This window comes from Argopecten irradians, chromosome 5, assembly GCF_041381155.1.
Source record: "Argopecten irradians isolate NY chromosome 5, Ai_NY, whole genome shotgun sequence".
In the NCBI taxonomy this organism is placed as follows: Eukaryota; Metazoa; Mollusca; class Bivalvia; order Pectinida; family Pectinidae; genus Argopecten; species Argopecten irradians.
Genome location: NC_091138.1, coordinates 48,867,759 through 48,883,790, shown reverse-complemented (window position 1 = coordinate 48,883,790; position 16,032 = coordinate 48,867,759). Strand labels below are relative to the sequence as shown.

Genomic DNA, 16,032 nt, shown 5'->3' with positions numbered 1-16,032 from the left:
TATGGCCTGGTACAGTGTCTGATGTCCGTCTGTCTACTCTTCAACTTTTTCTTTTAAAGGACTTGTTCTTAAAAACGAAGATGTAAATGTTGGTGTGAAGAAATTTTAAGTTTGTTCAAAAGTGTAGTTCAAATCAGGCAACAAATACGTAATATTGGGCCTGGAGCATTCTTTGATGAAGGACTATATATATACTAAGTTTGTTCAAATGAATGACCTTGATCATAAATCAAGGTCACAGTGTACTACTGGATAAATTCTTTTAATAACTTCTTGTTATAGATGGCTAGAAGTCATAAATGTCATCAAGTACAATCTTTTTTTTATATTTCTTTTATTTTTCCAATTTAACGTACATGTATAATACACAACATTATATCAATCATACTTCCACAAACAAACAGAAAAAAAAAAACACACACGCAAAGACACTCATACTCCTCACACATATAGTCATATAAACAAAACGCTGCACAAAAGACAACACTAAAACTACATTTTACAAAACATAACAGTATACAGTAGAAAAGCATTTAGATTAAATTATATAACTTTAAAAGAAAAGACTATGGTGGTCAACTACTCGGAAAAATATACCTGGTAAATCATTAAGAGAGAAAGGTATGGCGACAATTTTTTTTTTTAATAATCATGATAATTCTAGTAACCTTTGCCATTTTACCCATTTCCTTTCAAATTTAACTTTCAGTATACTATCACTAATTTGTATATTAAATTTCTGAATAGTGTACTGATCTTTAATATGATTGATGAAAGCTGTGATGGATAATGGTGTATTAAGAAATCTGGACTTATATATATACCATTTAATCATAAGAACTATTTCATTATCAATTTCGCTATTTATTACTCTATTATGAAATCAGAAAAGCAATGTTTCTTTATTAAATCTAAAGGGAATTAGCAGAGCATCAATAAAATATTCCAAAGTGTTGTAAAACTCTTGAATTTTGTAACAGTTCCAAAACGCATGCTCAATAGTTTTTATTTCATCATTACATAGCGAACAAAAAGGGCTTTCTGTAATACCTAATCTAAAAAGATGAACATTTGTTGTAAGTATATGATGGTTTATTCTATACTGTAGCCACTGCAATTTTGTATTTTGAGAAACAAGAAAAGGGGTTCTTTAAAACATTTTCCATTTATCATTGTCAAAGTTAAAAAAGTCTCTCCAGTTTTTCCGTCCTGTTGCAATAGTATCATTTGAACTGAGTATATTGTAAAAATCTTTTGCACCTTTTTTACTCTTAAAAATAATCTAAGATATATTGGCATGTAAGGGAAATCTAGAGTTACATTTGTCAGATCATGATTGGCAATATATCTTCTAACACTACTAGCAATGCCTTCAAACTGGAGAAAATTGATGTTTAAATCATACCGTTGACAAAATTCATTGAAAGTATATAAAATATTATCTTTTTTTGATAAAATCATTAACTACAGAAATCCCTTTTCTGTACCAATCGTGATAAAAAATACTTTTGTTTTCAATTTTGAATAAATTGTTGTGCCAAATGGGTGTTTTTAATAGTGATTCAACACCTTTTTCCAGTGATGTATTTTTTTGTTCTAACATATACCAAGCTTTTAAAACATCTTTCCAAAAAAGATTTTTACATTTTTTTTTTCACAATAAAAAATATATTCATTACCACAATATGCTAATTTATTCAAATCAATAAATGTGTTAACAGTGGTCTTATATTTACTATCTCCAGTGAGAAGTCTCCTTATCCATGTTAGTTTTAGAGAAGCATTGAAAGAATTAAAGATGCTCCACCGCCGACAAAGCATAAATGATATTCATTAGTTGAACAATAATTGGTGTTTGATCATGTATATGTATGTCTAATTAACACAAAAAATCATATAAAATGCTTTATTTTGCCTTTGATGCATGCGCAATCAGTACTTCCTTCAATATAGGATATAGTGATACGGAATTTTTTCGGGATGCAATTAATTGTTTTTCATATCTTTAACTTGAAGTAAAATTAGAGGCTCAAACTTTTCAATGGTGGTAATGGTGTAAAGTAAGTAACTTTTGTAACTGAAGAAAAATATTTAATCGTCTGTTCCTGTTTTTAATAGTGAAAAAATACCATTTGTCAGCGGGGGAGCATCTTTAACATGCACCATATTAAGACCCCCTTCATAATATTTCTTAATTACCACATCTCTTTTGATTTTGTCAGTTTTACCATTCCAAAGGAAGTTGAAAAGTTCTGAATTTAGTTTTTAGCCCACCATCATCAGATGGTGGGCTATTCAAATCGCCCTGCGTCCGTGGTCCGTGGTCCGTGGTCCGTCCGTAAACAATGCTTGTTATCACTATTTCTTAAAAACTGCTGCAGGGACTTTGTTCAAACTTCACATGGAGGGTCCCCTTGGTCCATATTTGTGCCATACAGATTTCGAGGCTGATCGGAAAAACAAGATGGCCGCCAGGCAGCCGTCTTTGATTTTGGCAGTTGAAGTTTGTTATCGATATTTCTTGAGAACTACTGAAGGGATTTTGTTCAAACTTCAAATGAAGGTTACCCTTGGTCCCTAGTTGTGCCATTCAGATTTTGCGGCTGATTGGAAAAACAAGATGGCCACCAGGCAGCCATCTTTGATTTTGGCAGTTGAAGTTTGTTATCGATATTTCTTGAGAACTACTGAAGGAATTTTTTTCAAATTTCACATGGAGGTTACCCTTGGTCCCTATTTGTGCCATACAGATTTTGAGTCTGATAGGAAAAACAAGGATTTTGATAGTTAAAGGATTTGTGCAGTCAAAAATGATAATTTCAGTTTATGCTGGAAATGGCTTTATTAGCACGTGTAGAAACCTCTCCGTGCCGCGCGCGACCGGAATAACCTGTAAGCCGCCGATATCGAGGTCAAATTTTCTGACCACCCGATTATGCATATTTTCTAGCTCTAAACCGTGTGACGTCATAATAGTCCGTGGCTTATAGCTATAGCTGTACTATAACTGATGTGCTATCACTTACATCGACGGTCACAGGAAAAGCCGATCAAATATTTTTTATGATTACTTTTGAGTGAAGTTAATCGTACAATAACTTTGGCTCGAATATAAATAACTAAAAGAGTGAAATTCAATGTTTCAAATACTCTAATTTATGCTCTAATGGCAGGTATCTTCGTGTAATTATGAAAGAAAATCCACACAGAAATAAAAGTTTCAGATTTTTTGTCGAGGAGTTCAACAACGAATACATGTAAGCTTTAATCAGATAATATTTTCCTGTAGTCTGTAACTTTGATACAAAGTGAATTGCAAAGTTTGTGACTGTAAAATGAAATTTTACGCAACAATTTAAGAAATCCTTGATTAAAGCATCAAGGATATGATGCTTGACATACGTACACGCCGATGATTGATCATTACAAACATTGTGTTGTGTGTTGCTAACCGAATAAATCGAGATACATTTATTACAATACCGTAAAACGTTTCAACATGTGATAGAAAGAATTTATTTTTGATATTATAAAAGATCAAATAATTGAGATATTAAGCAAAACAAACAATTTTTTTCAGACCGTGCGGTCGCTTTCAATTTTTAATCGATATACTAGTAGATACACCGACATTATAGATATATAATTAGCCATGCCTTTGGTTTGATGGTTATGTAATACCTTGACCAGGATGTTGTTTACCTATTCACAACGCCATTCATCGAACTCACCTGTAATTACCTGGCCGCGGGCAATTTGCTATTCGGTGGACTTTATCGGGTATTTGCTATTGTCTTACTGTCAATCAGGTTAAGACATCCGTTAATTGGATTGTGATTTGATTATGGAAACCCGGTACATCTATGCTCTGGGTTTTTTATTGTCACCTCCATTTTTAAAATGAAGATTTTATGAAGGCATATAGCAATCTTCCGTAATTTCTAATTAAGGTATTACTAAAAATTCTAAGCATGTATTTTCACCGTTTCGAATCTAAATGTACATTTATAGTCATACAAGAAGGGTTACAACATTATCACAGTAAATATACTTATTTAAATATCACTTAGTATATTTTTAAAAAGGTACAAGATATTATCTGATATTATGTCTATTTATAATGCCTGTATGCAAGTAATTTCAATTTTCATTTGAACACTTTATGTTTTTACTTTTTGGATTATACGATAAATGTTCATATATCAAACTATTAAATCTTGGTATGATATACAAAACGGTCGATGATGAATATACTTTTTTAAGGATTTTGTATAATTTTGAAATAATGAATTTAAATCTACACTTAAACTGTAATTTAGGAATATATATCAGAAATATCATTGATGTATTTCTGCTTTTTAGTAAACGTTATGGATAAAGTTTCAAAAGCAACAATATATATAGATATACATATTATTTTCGGTATAAGTTCGGTACTGTTACTCCAATATCACATAACTGATAACCGTCCACATTTTATTTTTACTCAAAAACTGTGCCGTGTTTGCATCGTTATAGCAGAAGTTTGAAATAAAAACACGGATTCTAGATATATTCATGCTAAATTTTACTCGTAAAAAGATAGTGTTACATTATACTATTTTTTTATTACACAGAAATTTATATCATATGCTATCTAAATCTCAGTCCAGACTGATCCGAACATCATTTTGATATCGCTATCAAATTGGACTGATTATCTAATCTAAAGTTAGATATGTGCTTGTTTGAATTTTTGAAATGGTGTAAATGGAATGTTTTGAAACTGAAAAAAACTACATTATAAAGCTAGAATAACCATTTACTCGAAAAACTCAAATTGTAGATCTCACGTATACGTATATATGCTGTGTACATGTATAGTACTAGGCTTACCTTGTGTAGCCGCGGACTATTCTGACATCACAAGACCACGTGACCACCTAGCTCATTATCTCTGAACCGTAGTCGACACTACCTGTAAATCACGACCAAAACCGACCGATAGTGCTAAAAGCTAGTCGATTCGTTGGGTGGGACTTCATTTTTCATTCATCCAAAGCAATATCCTGACGTATTATCAAAAAAAAATTTTGGCTGCACAAATCCTTTAAGGTTTGATATCCCCATTTCTCAAAAAGTGCTGAAGGGATCTTTCTCAAATTTATTATGTAGGTTCCCCTAGGGCCCTTGTTGTGCATATTGCATTTTTGGACCAATCGGTGAACAAGATGGCCGCCAGGCCGCCATCTTGGATTTTGATAGTTAAAGTTTGTTATGGCTATTTCTCAGATAGTACTGAAGGGATCTGTCTCAAATTTCATATGTAGGTTCCCCTAGGGACCTAGTTGTGCATATTGCATTTTGGGACCGATCGGTTAACAAGATGGCCGCCAGGCAGCCATCTTGGATTTTGTTATTCAAAGTTTGTTATCGCTATTTCTCAGAAAGTACTGAAGGGATCTGTCTCAAAATTCATATGTAGGTTCTCCTAGGGCCCTAGTTGTGCATATTGTGATTTGGGACCGATTGATCAACAAGATGGCCGCCAAGGAGTCATCTCTTATTTTGATAGTTGAAGTTTGTTACCGCTATTTCTCAAAAGGTACTGAAGCGATCTGTCTCAAATTTTATATGTAGTATGTTTGAAAAAGTTTAAAAAGTAGAGAAAAGATCCATTTTTCCTTTGTCAGATATAGATCATTCTTTGGTGGGCGCCAAGATCCCTCTGGGATCTCTTGTTTAATGAAATCATCACTAGGATTAGGTAAAGAGATGAACAGGTGATTGAATTGAGATATTAATAGAGATTTTATAACATGTATTTTACCTATGGGTGTAAGGATTCTTCTTTTCCAAGACTGAATAAGAGATTTTAATTTAACAAGTTTTTTATCAAAATTTAGTTTTGGTATACGATGAAGGTCAACATGGAATTCTATGCCAAGGAGGGTAAACTTAGTATTTCCCCATTTTAAATTCCACTCAGGATAAAAAAATTTCATCACTATATTTTTTATTGCCAATCCAAATTATTTGAGTTTTGCTAGAATTTATTTTCAAGCCAGATAAGTTATATATATAATTAGCATATTCTTTTAATTCTTTCATTGCTTCTTTAAGAGACAATTTCGATCCATCTAAAATAAGAGAGGTGTCGTCTGCATATTGAGATATTAAAATTGGCTGATTTTCTACACTGATGCCTTTATGTTATTATTATTCCGAATTCTGATGGCTAAGATTTCTACACAGAGAATAAATATATATGGAGAAATAGGATCTCCCTGGCGGCAACCACGTTTGATTTCAAAGAAAGGTGAGAGATAGCCCCCTTGATTGACTGCTGAAATTGCACTATTGTTTAAAATATTTACCCATTTTCTCATACTATCTCCAAACTTAGAAAATTTCAATACATTGTCCATAAATATCCAATCAACTGAATCAAATGCTTTTTCAAAGTCAATGATAAGTAACATACCCGATAAATCATTTTCGTCTGCAAATTGCATCAAATCATAAATTAATCTAGAATTTTCACCGATATATCGGCCCGATATAAAACCCGTTTGATCTTTATTAATCAACTTATCTAAAGCAAGTTTTACTCTATTTGCTATTGAACCAGACCCAATTTTGTATATAACATTTAGAAGAGAGATAGGCCTCCAGTTTCTGAGAAATTGCTTGGGCTTATCTCCCTTAGGTATGCAAGTTATTATTCCTTGTCTCTGAGTTACCGATAATTTTCCATTACTATATCCAAAATTTAGTGATCTAACAATAAAATGACCTAAGAATTTCCAAAAACATTTAAAAAATTCAACAGTGAAGCCATCCGAACCAGGACTTTTCTTATTTTTCATGTTTTTTAAAGTTTTTGCTGCTTCACTGTATGTAATAGGACCTTCTAATTTATTAGATTCAGAGTTATCTAACCTGGGTACTTCACACTGAAATAAGAAATCATCTATGCTTTTTTATTCAATATCTGTATTATTACCAAATGAATAAATTTCTTCAAAAAAAGATCTAACTTCATTAAGTATTTCATCCTGTTTTGTAACTATTGTCCCATTATCTTTCTCTATTTTTGGAATGATTTTAGATGTAAAATTTCTATTTTCCAAATTCAAAAAGTAACTTGTTGGTTTTTCCCCCTCATCTAGCCATTTTGCTTTTGATCTTATAATACTCCCCTTGATTTTCTTTTCTCTTATTTTTTTCATTTCTTCTTTTTTTCCATCCATTCGCATAAAATCTATATTATCTTGGTCTTCCAAAAGCTTAATTTCATCATATTATAGTTTTTCTTTTTTATCCTGTTGTTTTTTCTTCAATGACGAATAAGAAATAGTTTTGCCTCTTATTTCAAGTAATAGAGTTTCTAAAAATAGCCGATCATTAATTTGAAATTGTATATGGTCATCAGGAATTTAGTCAAGTTTATCTAAATTATATATTGGGACAGCATATTGTTTTTTTATGTCTAAAATAAGTTTCTCTATTGTTTTAAGATATTCTAAGTCATGAAGAAGTAGATCGTTAAATTTCCATAATCCCTTTCCTTTTGTAAAATCATTAAACTTGAATGATATAACTGGACTAGAATGATCTGATCTGTACCCAGGCTCGATATCTGAGTGATTAATACTAGGTAATAAACTTTCAGAGACCAGGAAGAAATCCAAACGTGCCTGCTTTCTAGGGTTCCTTTTTCTCCATGTATATCTACGAGTATGTGGATGACTGTCTCTATGAATATCTACTAAGTTAAGCTCCTCCATCAATTCTTTAACCCTCTCCCTAGCCCTTGGATTATTTACCTGTTTGTAGCTATCATCATAGTCTAGGTCCGAATCAAGTATTAAATTAAAATCCCCACAAATTATATAATTTTCATGGAATTCATTCAACGTGTCTGATATATTGCTATAAAAACCTGGTGAATCTGTGTTTGGACCATAAAGTGTCAGCAAAGTTATTTTTGTGCCCTCTATTTCTAGCTCTAAACAAAGAAAATTACCAGTCATATCTTTTTTCTCTCTCAAAATTTTAAAATCAAAATTATTATTGAACAGAATAACAACCCCTCTAGAATTTGACTTATACAAGCTAAAACAACATTCAAAGCCCCATTCTGATCTAATAGTATTTTCAATGTCTGTAGTAAAATGTGTGTCTTGGAGACAGCATATATTGTACTGTTTACTTTTTAAAAATGCAAAAACACCTTTTCTTTTGTTTTTATCCCCTAACCCTTGACAGCTTCCATAGTACGGTTATATAGCATTTAGTAATAGCTGACCACATTAATATTGAATTTATTGAATAAAGAACTGTAAGGACATGAATATGAGACTCAAACAAACACAAAAAAACACAGAGATTTAAAACAATACTTTTTTGCATAGAAATAGCCTGTATGAACATTCCATTACAAGTCTGGCCATCTCCTTAAACAAATATATTGAAGAAATATATGTTTTTTGTAATTCATAAATTTACCTCATGCACAAGAACAACTTTTACTTAATTTACAGCAATTTGATTTTTTCTCACATCATAAACTTATACGTAAACATACTAACTTTGTACGCGTGTAAAGTAAGTTTTCTGAATGTGTAGCAGAAGATAATGGAACTGAAGAAGAATAGCACACCAGTTATCTCCCTTTTGCAGTACCAGTATTATAGATATACATGTACAAATAAGAGTCAAAATTTATTACACTGTGTGGTTATCTTTTAAATATGAAAATTATCATTTTTGTAAAATGGATTACTAGCTATATAGATAGATACTGGAAATTAATGGCACCAATTTCTCCAAGATTAAGTCTGATGTCTGTGACTTTATATTTAGCATAAACTTCATTATTATATTGAAATTACCAGAAATGAAAATAATTTAAACACTGGAATCAGAGCCATTAGATTTCAATAAAAATGATAGAAGGATGCAATCTATAGTAAGTAAATGTATGTAAATCAATATTGTTTTATCAGTATCTATTTACAAAGAAGTATTTTACATTTACATTGTAAATACACATAACGTAATTCATGTATATTATAACATATTAAAACGTTTTATTCCTAGTTGAAGTAATTAATATAGTGTATGGTAAAATAAACACACTCCCTGAGTATACATACATTAAGGAGAAAAAAAATCATTCTTAACATATATACAAGTGAGATAGAGCTTGGCTATAAAAACACCATTAAATTATTACTCTATCTGTTCTAAGATCACCAATAATCACCAAAATTTATGTAGGTAGTAGTTGTCTCCCCTTATTCAAATGATGTACATAATAGACTTCCACCATAACATTATTCTCTTGTTTGAATATAACATTTAAAATTGACAAGTAATGATTTATATCCTTTAAGTATACATAATCAGTACGTACAGAGATGGTAGGAATCTGTAAAATAATTTAATAAAAAAAAAAAAATTCTGAAGATTAAGAAGTTCAATTATTTCTTGTATATATATTTATTCTGATTTCTTAATGTATTATTGTTTAGAATACCAGAAGAAAAATATCTTATATAGAAATTGGATATATACTATACACAAAAAAGCACAAAGAGAAGATCACTTAAGTTTCAATAGAAATTCATATACATATATATATGTATTCTGTGATAAATTTGATTGTGTAAAATGTGCAGAGATAACCTCAATATATATACCTCAAATACCTCTTCCATACAATATACAGAAGCAAAAAACTTGACAATGAAAATATTTATTTTTCTTCAACTTTTATAGTGAACAGTCGGGCAGGATGGCTGAAGTCGGTAAAAATGGTGTGAATGTATCCAGTATAATTTCTTATGAAATAGAAAAATAAAATCTCTCGCCAAAATCTGTCTGCGTACGAAGAAATTAATTTAAAGTATAGGAATCCTAAAACGTCCTCCCGACTGACTATGTCCGTGGTTACATTTCCACGCAGCCTCGCTTTCAATGCTTTCAACTTTCCTTTATTTTAATGGTCAGAACTGGGAAACTAAGCAGAACTTGGCCATCGTATTAATATGTGAGAACTTTTGGAAGGCCAATGAACGCATTTAGACTGGTTTTCTATGCCCGACTATTCACTTTAAATGATTTCAGTTCTCATGGGATTGTCTCCCCTTATTCAAAGGATGGACTTCAGACACTTGTGATAATTATGATCAACATTGATTAACTTTACTATGGAAATAATAAATAACTATAATCTGTACCCCATGAGCATACTAAAAAGTAGAGATGATATACTTCACTATGAACCAATTACCAGGTGTTGGGTGTTGTCATAATATTAATAAAGAGTAAAATCATTTTAATGAGTATATAAATGAGTATATATAATCTCTAGTAATTAAGCACTCTCAGAAAGTCCCCGATTAAAAGACTTAGTTGAAGAAGATATATGATAATTATCAACTGGTGTCAACAGACAAAAAGTTGTCTCCCTTTATTGGGGGTTGTATCATACACAATAAGAGTATATTAAGTATGATTGTAAATTCGAAAAGTTAGTGAGTGGAATTAATTATTCAGATCTTATTTATTGAATGCCAACTGAAATAAAATATTACTTACTGTTTTGTTATGAATATCAATCCATATCAAAATTTGTAATCCATGAAATAGAAAAATGCTGTTGGGTTTATTAAGACTGTCACGAGGATTAAACCCAAAACAGCTTCACTAAATCACAGAAAGTTTAACACTCAATGTTTTTGTCCATGTCCAGTGTTTGTACTACTTTCCACAGTAATTACTTTATGATTCTCAATCACTTCTCTAATATTGTCCCCAAGATTGAATCTGACCCTTTTCTTCGTTTCCTTACAAAGTCCGAAAACATTTCCGTTATAGAACCAACTATAGTCAATCAGTTCATTTTCACTAACTTGATCCATCAGTTCCTTATTAGCCTTTGTGATATCATGTGAAATTGAAAATCCTGCACGTTTTAATTCCTTTTTGTGTCTCATCACCATGGCTTTGATATCATTGTTAAAGAATTTCACAATCACAGGTCTTGGCGATGATTTGCTTGGTAATCTATGAACTGCTACCATGTCATAATATCCATCCAGCTTTACTCCCGTGAGTTGGTGAATTCTCTCTGGAATTATCTCCCTTAAGTTCTCATTTCTGGTTTCTGGTATACCGTTTATTCTAACATTGTACTTTCTGGAGTACTGTTCATTTCTCTGGGCTGTTGCTGTGGCTTCCTTTATCTTTCTTTGTTGGTACACCAGAAGATCTTGCATTTCTGCAATCTTCAAGTCCTTTTCTTAACATCACTCTGAAGATTCTCAATGTCTATCTCAATGCCAGCCACTCGGTCTTGAATCTCCTCATTTTGTAACTTCACAAGTTGTTCAGCTTTTTCCATTACATCTTTCTTTATTTCTTCCTTCAGCTTCCTACATGACTTTTCTAAGGCATCTCCTATGGCTTTGTCAACAATTTCCTGAATGTCTGATTTTTTACTAAGTTTGTCCATGGACACCTTGATGTCATTTATGTCTTCTCTTAGTTTACAAAGTTCTCTAGAGAGATTATCAGGTTCTTCTTTTTCTGCTGTAAGCCTCATCTGTCTCCCACCATTGCTTTTCCTTGTATTAGTTGCCATATCAGTTGTAAATATAAAGTCCAGTACTGGTGTATAGTTTATGATATGTATAGGCACAGGTAAGTCTCAACCAGGTAAATCCTTTGTCCAGGTGAGCAGATCTCACATCATAGACCTCACTATATTATTACAAAGTTTCTTGTAGAAATAACTCCAATATTTCAGAATTTAGGTCAAAATCTTACTGGCATCTTCGTAGATGGGTGACTTACGAACATGTTGATATAAATTTCATGAAGAAATTCTCAATATAACTGAAGGAGATGGCCAAAACTTGCAGAGCTTGCTAAAGGCCTGTGGACTGTTCAAATGCCATAGATAACCCCTATATATTCAAGTACATCAAGTACATTGCTGAATCTTTCTATAAATAGATTCAGCAAATAAGAAATTTTATTAGTTACTTAAGTAATCAACACCATAAAAAAACTAAATAAGTTAGTTTTTAGTGGTAAAAAAGAATTATTTATCATTTAGACACGGTGAGATGGACCGATACGGCCGTGAGAAAGAAGCAGCTTTAGCAAAAGTGAAGGACGGCTACGCGGAAAGGGAGCAGTCATTATCTACAACAATCAGGGAGCTACAGTCAGCTCTGGAGGACAAACAAGTGGAGATACGTAAACTTGAGTGGGCCAGACAAGACCTAGAGAAGGAGAAGGATGTACAGGCAGAGAAGTAGGTTACTGGGGTCAAGAAACAAAATGGAGGATTTTGTTAAATTAGATAAAATGGGATCTTATTTTTAATTAAATTAGAACACCATGTGTTATTAACCTAATTAATTCAGAGATAATTTTAAACTTAGGTTATTCCAACTGATCGATCAGTAGACTAGAATATACTTTTTTTCATGTTCATATCTAACTACAGTCAAAACTCATGATCTCGAAATTCAATGGACCAACGAAAATAATTCGACTCATCCGGAATATAACGTAATGTTATTAGGTTTGATCAGCATGTGGTTTTTAAAATAATTAGCAGTCATTGTTGTAGTATGTTCCCATAGGCCTGCGTATACCAAAAGCGATATGTGCAGGTAAGCCAATAATGTGTTGGTACAAACCACATGTGAATTTCAATTGTTTGTATACATAGTATTTTGATGTAATTGGGGTTTTTTTTAATTTGAAATTTTGACTGAAATTAAATTTGAGATAGTGACTTTTCTGAACTGTTATTTAGTGATTTGTTACATGCAGTACGTCATCTCTGATTCAATTATAATGAATTTTTTTTCTAATTTTGTAGCTGTAGTTGCCATAGTAACCATCCAAAATACTAAATAACAGTTTTGAAAACTTGACTATAGTCCTTTGTTACATGCATAACCAATGAAATTATTTTATATGTTACTGTTAAGGATGAACTATCACCTTCTTTACAGGTTACAAGATGAGCTGTGTGCTATGAAAGACAAATGGGAGAAACAGCTGACAAATGCGTCACGGGGTCAAGTAAATAAAGACCTTGAGCTGGAAGCACTCCGGGAAAATGAGGCCAAACTGAAGTCTGATCTTATACAGAGGAAAGAGGATATTGAGAGGTGTGTTAATATAGAGAGAAATTTGTAATCAGAAATAAAAACAGAATTGTATGGTTATCTTGGCTGATAATATGGTGTTCTGAAATAGCAGAAATATCATCCCTATAAAAATAATCACCTTAACAGTATAAGAAAAGATATCAGCTTTAACGGCCACAGAAAACACATAAAATCTTATTTGATGGGAAACAGGTACAAGAAGGAGATGAGTCTGGCTGTTGAACGAGAGAACAGTTTAGAGAGAAGTAAAGCTCAGTTGGAACTTGACTGGCAGAGACGCTTTGAGGACGTGGAGAGGCAGCAATATGAAAAATCTGAGGACTTTGTGAAGAAACTGACTCGGGGCAGGGATAATGTAAGTGTTTGTTGAGAGAATAATCTTTATCAAGCATAATGAGTCTATCCTCATCAATAGACCTCTAGCAAGATCTGGTTGGGGTCCAGTTCTCAAATAGCTTGTATAAGGTCATAATAACATACTCATGTTTATGTCACAAAGTACAAGATTCTGCCAAAAATGGAGCTTAGCCTCTGGTCTTCAGAGTGACCTGGGGCCAGTTTTAAGTTTTTTTTAACTTTGAAGTTACGGTGCTGCTAATGAGAGCCTACAGTCGAAACTCGTTATCTCAAAATCGCTTGAGTCGAAATTCCGGTTGAGTCGAATTAATTTTCAAGTCCCGTTTTTTGTCCTTCTTTGTGTATGTATTTTAAGATCGGATGACTCGAATTTCGATGACTCGAAACTCCGGTTGTGTCAAAGTCAATTCCTGGTCCCTAGAACGGATATTCAACGAAAAAAATAGTCGCTATCTCGAATTTAATTTTAGTCAAAATTTTAAATAAAAAAAACCCCAACAATTACGTAAATATAACATGGATACAAACAATTGAAATTCACCTGTGGTTTGTCGTAACACGTGATTGGTTTACCTGCACATATCGCGATCGGTATATGCAGATTCAGGCCTATGGGAACATACTACAACAATGACTAGTAATTAATAATTGTTTAATAATGCTCTCAAGTCTGGCTTCCTAATTAGTGTCACTTTACAATTGTGACTTACCTGTACATAAACACGACGCGTGTTTACACAGCTAGCAGCGTGGCTGATCATGACCGGAAGCGTGTTTGTTTAGGAATCATTAGAAACGAAAGCGTTTTCTAAGGTTTGTTTGGAATGTTGATAGTGCAAAATATGACGATCATATTATCGTAATTCAATTTTTTTATTTAAAAATGTATTTAAAAAAAAACCCATAACATCTGAAAACATATAACTAAAAAGATTTAATACAAACCTTATAAGTTGGAAAATCACGATAATATGCTGATCACGGTAATAGGCATGTACCCGGCTGTCATAAGATATAAGGACCGTTAAAAACCACTTTCTGACCAAACCTAATGGCATTACGTTTGAGTCGAATTCCGGATGAGTCGAATTATTTTCGTTGGTCCGTTGAATTTCGAGATAACGAGTTTCGACTGTATTTCATTGTTTTTCAAAGAACAATTATTTCAGAGATTTGTGCCTTAACTTGTGTAATTGTTTTCCTATGGAGAATTTCAAGTTAAATAGTTGACATATTGATTAATTGATTTTTTTCACTGTTTATTTTAGGCTCTGGCCACAGTTAAAGAGAAGGAGAGAGAACTTCAGCACCGCGAGACGTTGATCAGAACGCTGTACCATGACAGAGAACAGGCTCTAGCCACACTAAGGAAACATGGCATAGCTGTGGAAAAAAATGTTAATGTAAATAGTAGTTTTATATTCTTCCTACTTTCCAGTGTCAACAAAATCTAAATATTGTGTTTCTTATATGCTTTAACACTTTTAGTTTCGTTTTTATAAAGATTTGATTATGGCCAAATTGAAGTAATGGACCACTAGATACATGTATATGTTTTGTTTAAATCATTCCCCCCTGAAGACATATTTAGACTTTTCTTAATCAAACACTAGACTAGTCCATTTTGAAATTTCAGGGACAAATGAGGTAATGTTTCTTCTACTTAATATTTCCCTTCTTATTTGTTTTACATTGATGCGATATGTCTAATCACATCAATACCAAGTTTAATGCAACAAAAAAAAGATGTATTGCATGCATAAAAAGTTCTATACAGTCAAAATTGCCTTAGCGACCTTCTGAATTCAGCGACCTTCTGTCTTAAACGACCTAAATTATTCCTCCCAGAGAAAATTACTAAATAATCTATCTGTATTAAACGACCGTCTGTCTTATGCGACAAGCGACCATACTTTTAGGATCCAACGAAACTCGATGTTCTGTATTTAACGACCCAAATCACACTTTTTCGAGATCAAAGGAATTATACAAACACTGGAGAACAAAGGCACACCAATTATAGTCAGTTCTGATAAAGTAGTGACTTTAATACAGGTATACATGTATTTTTTTACCTGTAATTTTACAAATAGTCACAATTCTATTTAATTGTTAGCATACCTATACCTGCATTTTATTCCCATTTTAAATGTTTTCATATTTTATCACACTATCTTAAAATGTTAAATGTAATAAAACATTAATTAATAAGATATAATTACTTAAAAGTAAAACATTTATATATATACAACACATTACTTATACTTTAAGCACTACAGTTAAACATTAATAAGAGATTACTAATTAAAATCAAAACATATATTTTTGACTTTAAACATATTTTATTGTCATAAAAGGACAAATGGATTAGGCACAAGTTATACAACTTAAGAAGCCTTCTCCAATCTTATGAAATATTTACAGATGATGACATTGATACAATAGATATAAATAATAATTGAATTCATCAAAGTATATAATAACAAGATATACT

General features: G+C 32.1%; 1 protein-coding gene across 2 annotated transcripts in view; it reads left to right on the top strand.

The window, feature by feature from the left end:
- LOC138324113 (coiled-coil domain-containing protein 57-like) overlaps window positions 1-16,032 on the top strand; it is a 42,569-nt gene that overhangs the window by 11,763 nt on the left and 14,774 nt on the right. For both annotated transcript variants that reach the window (XM_069269189.1, XM_069269188.1), the window contains exons 9-12: window positions 12,110-12,310; window positions 13,023-13,181; window positions 13,374-13,536; window positions 14,807-14,941. In XM_069269189.1, the coding sequence (XP_069125290.1) occupies window positions 12,110-12,310; window positions 13,023-13,181; window positions 13,374-13,536; window positions 14,807-14,941 (658 nt within the window). The remainder of the gene's footprint in view (window positions 1-12,109; window positions 12,311-13,022; window positions 13,182-13,373; window positions 13,537-14,806; window positions 14,942-16,032) is intronic.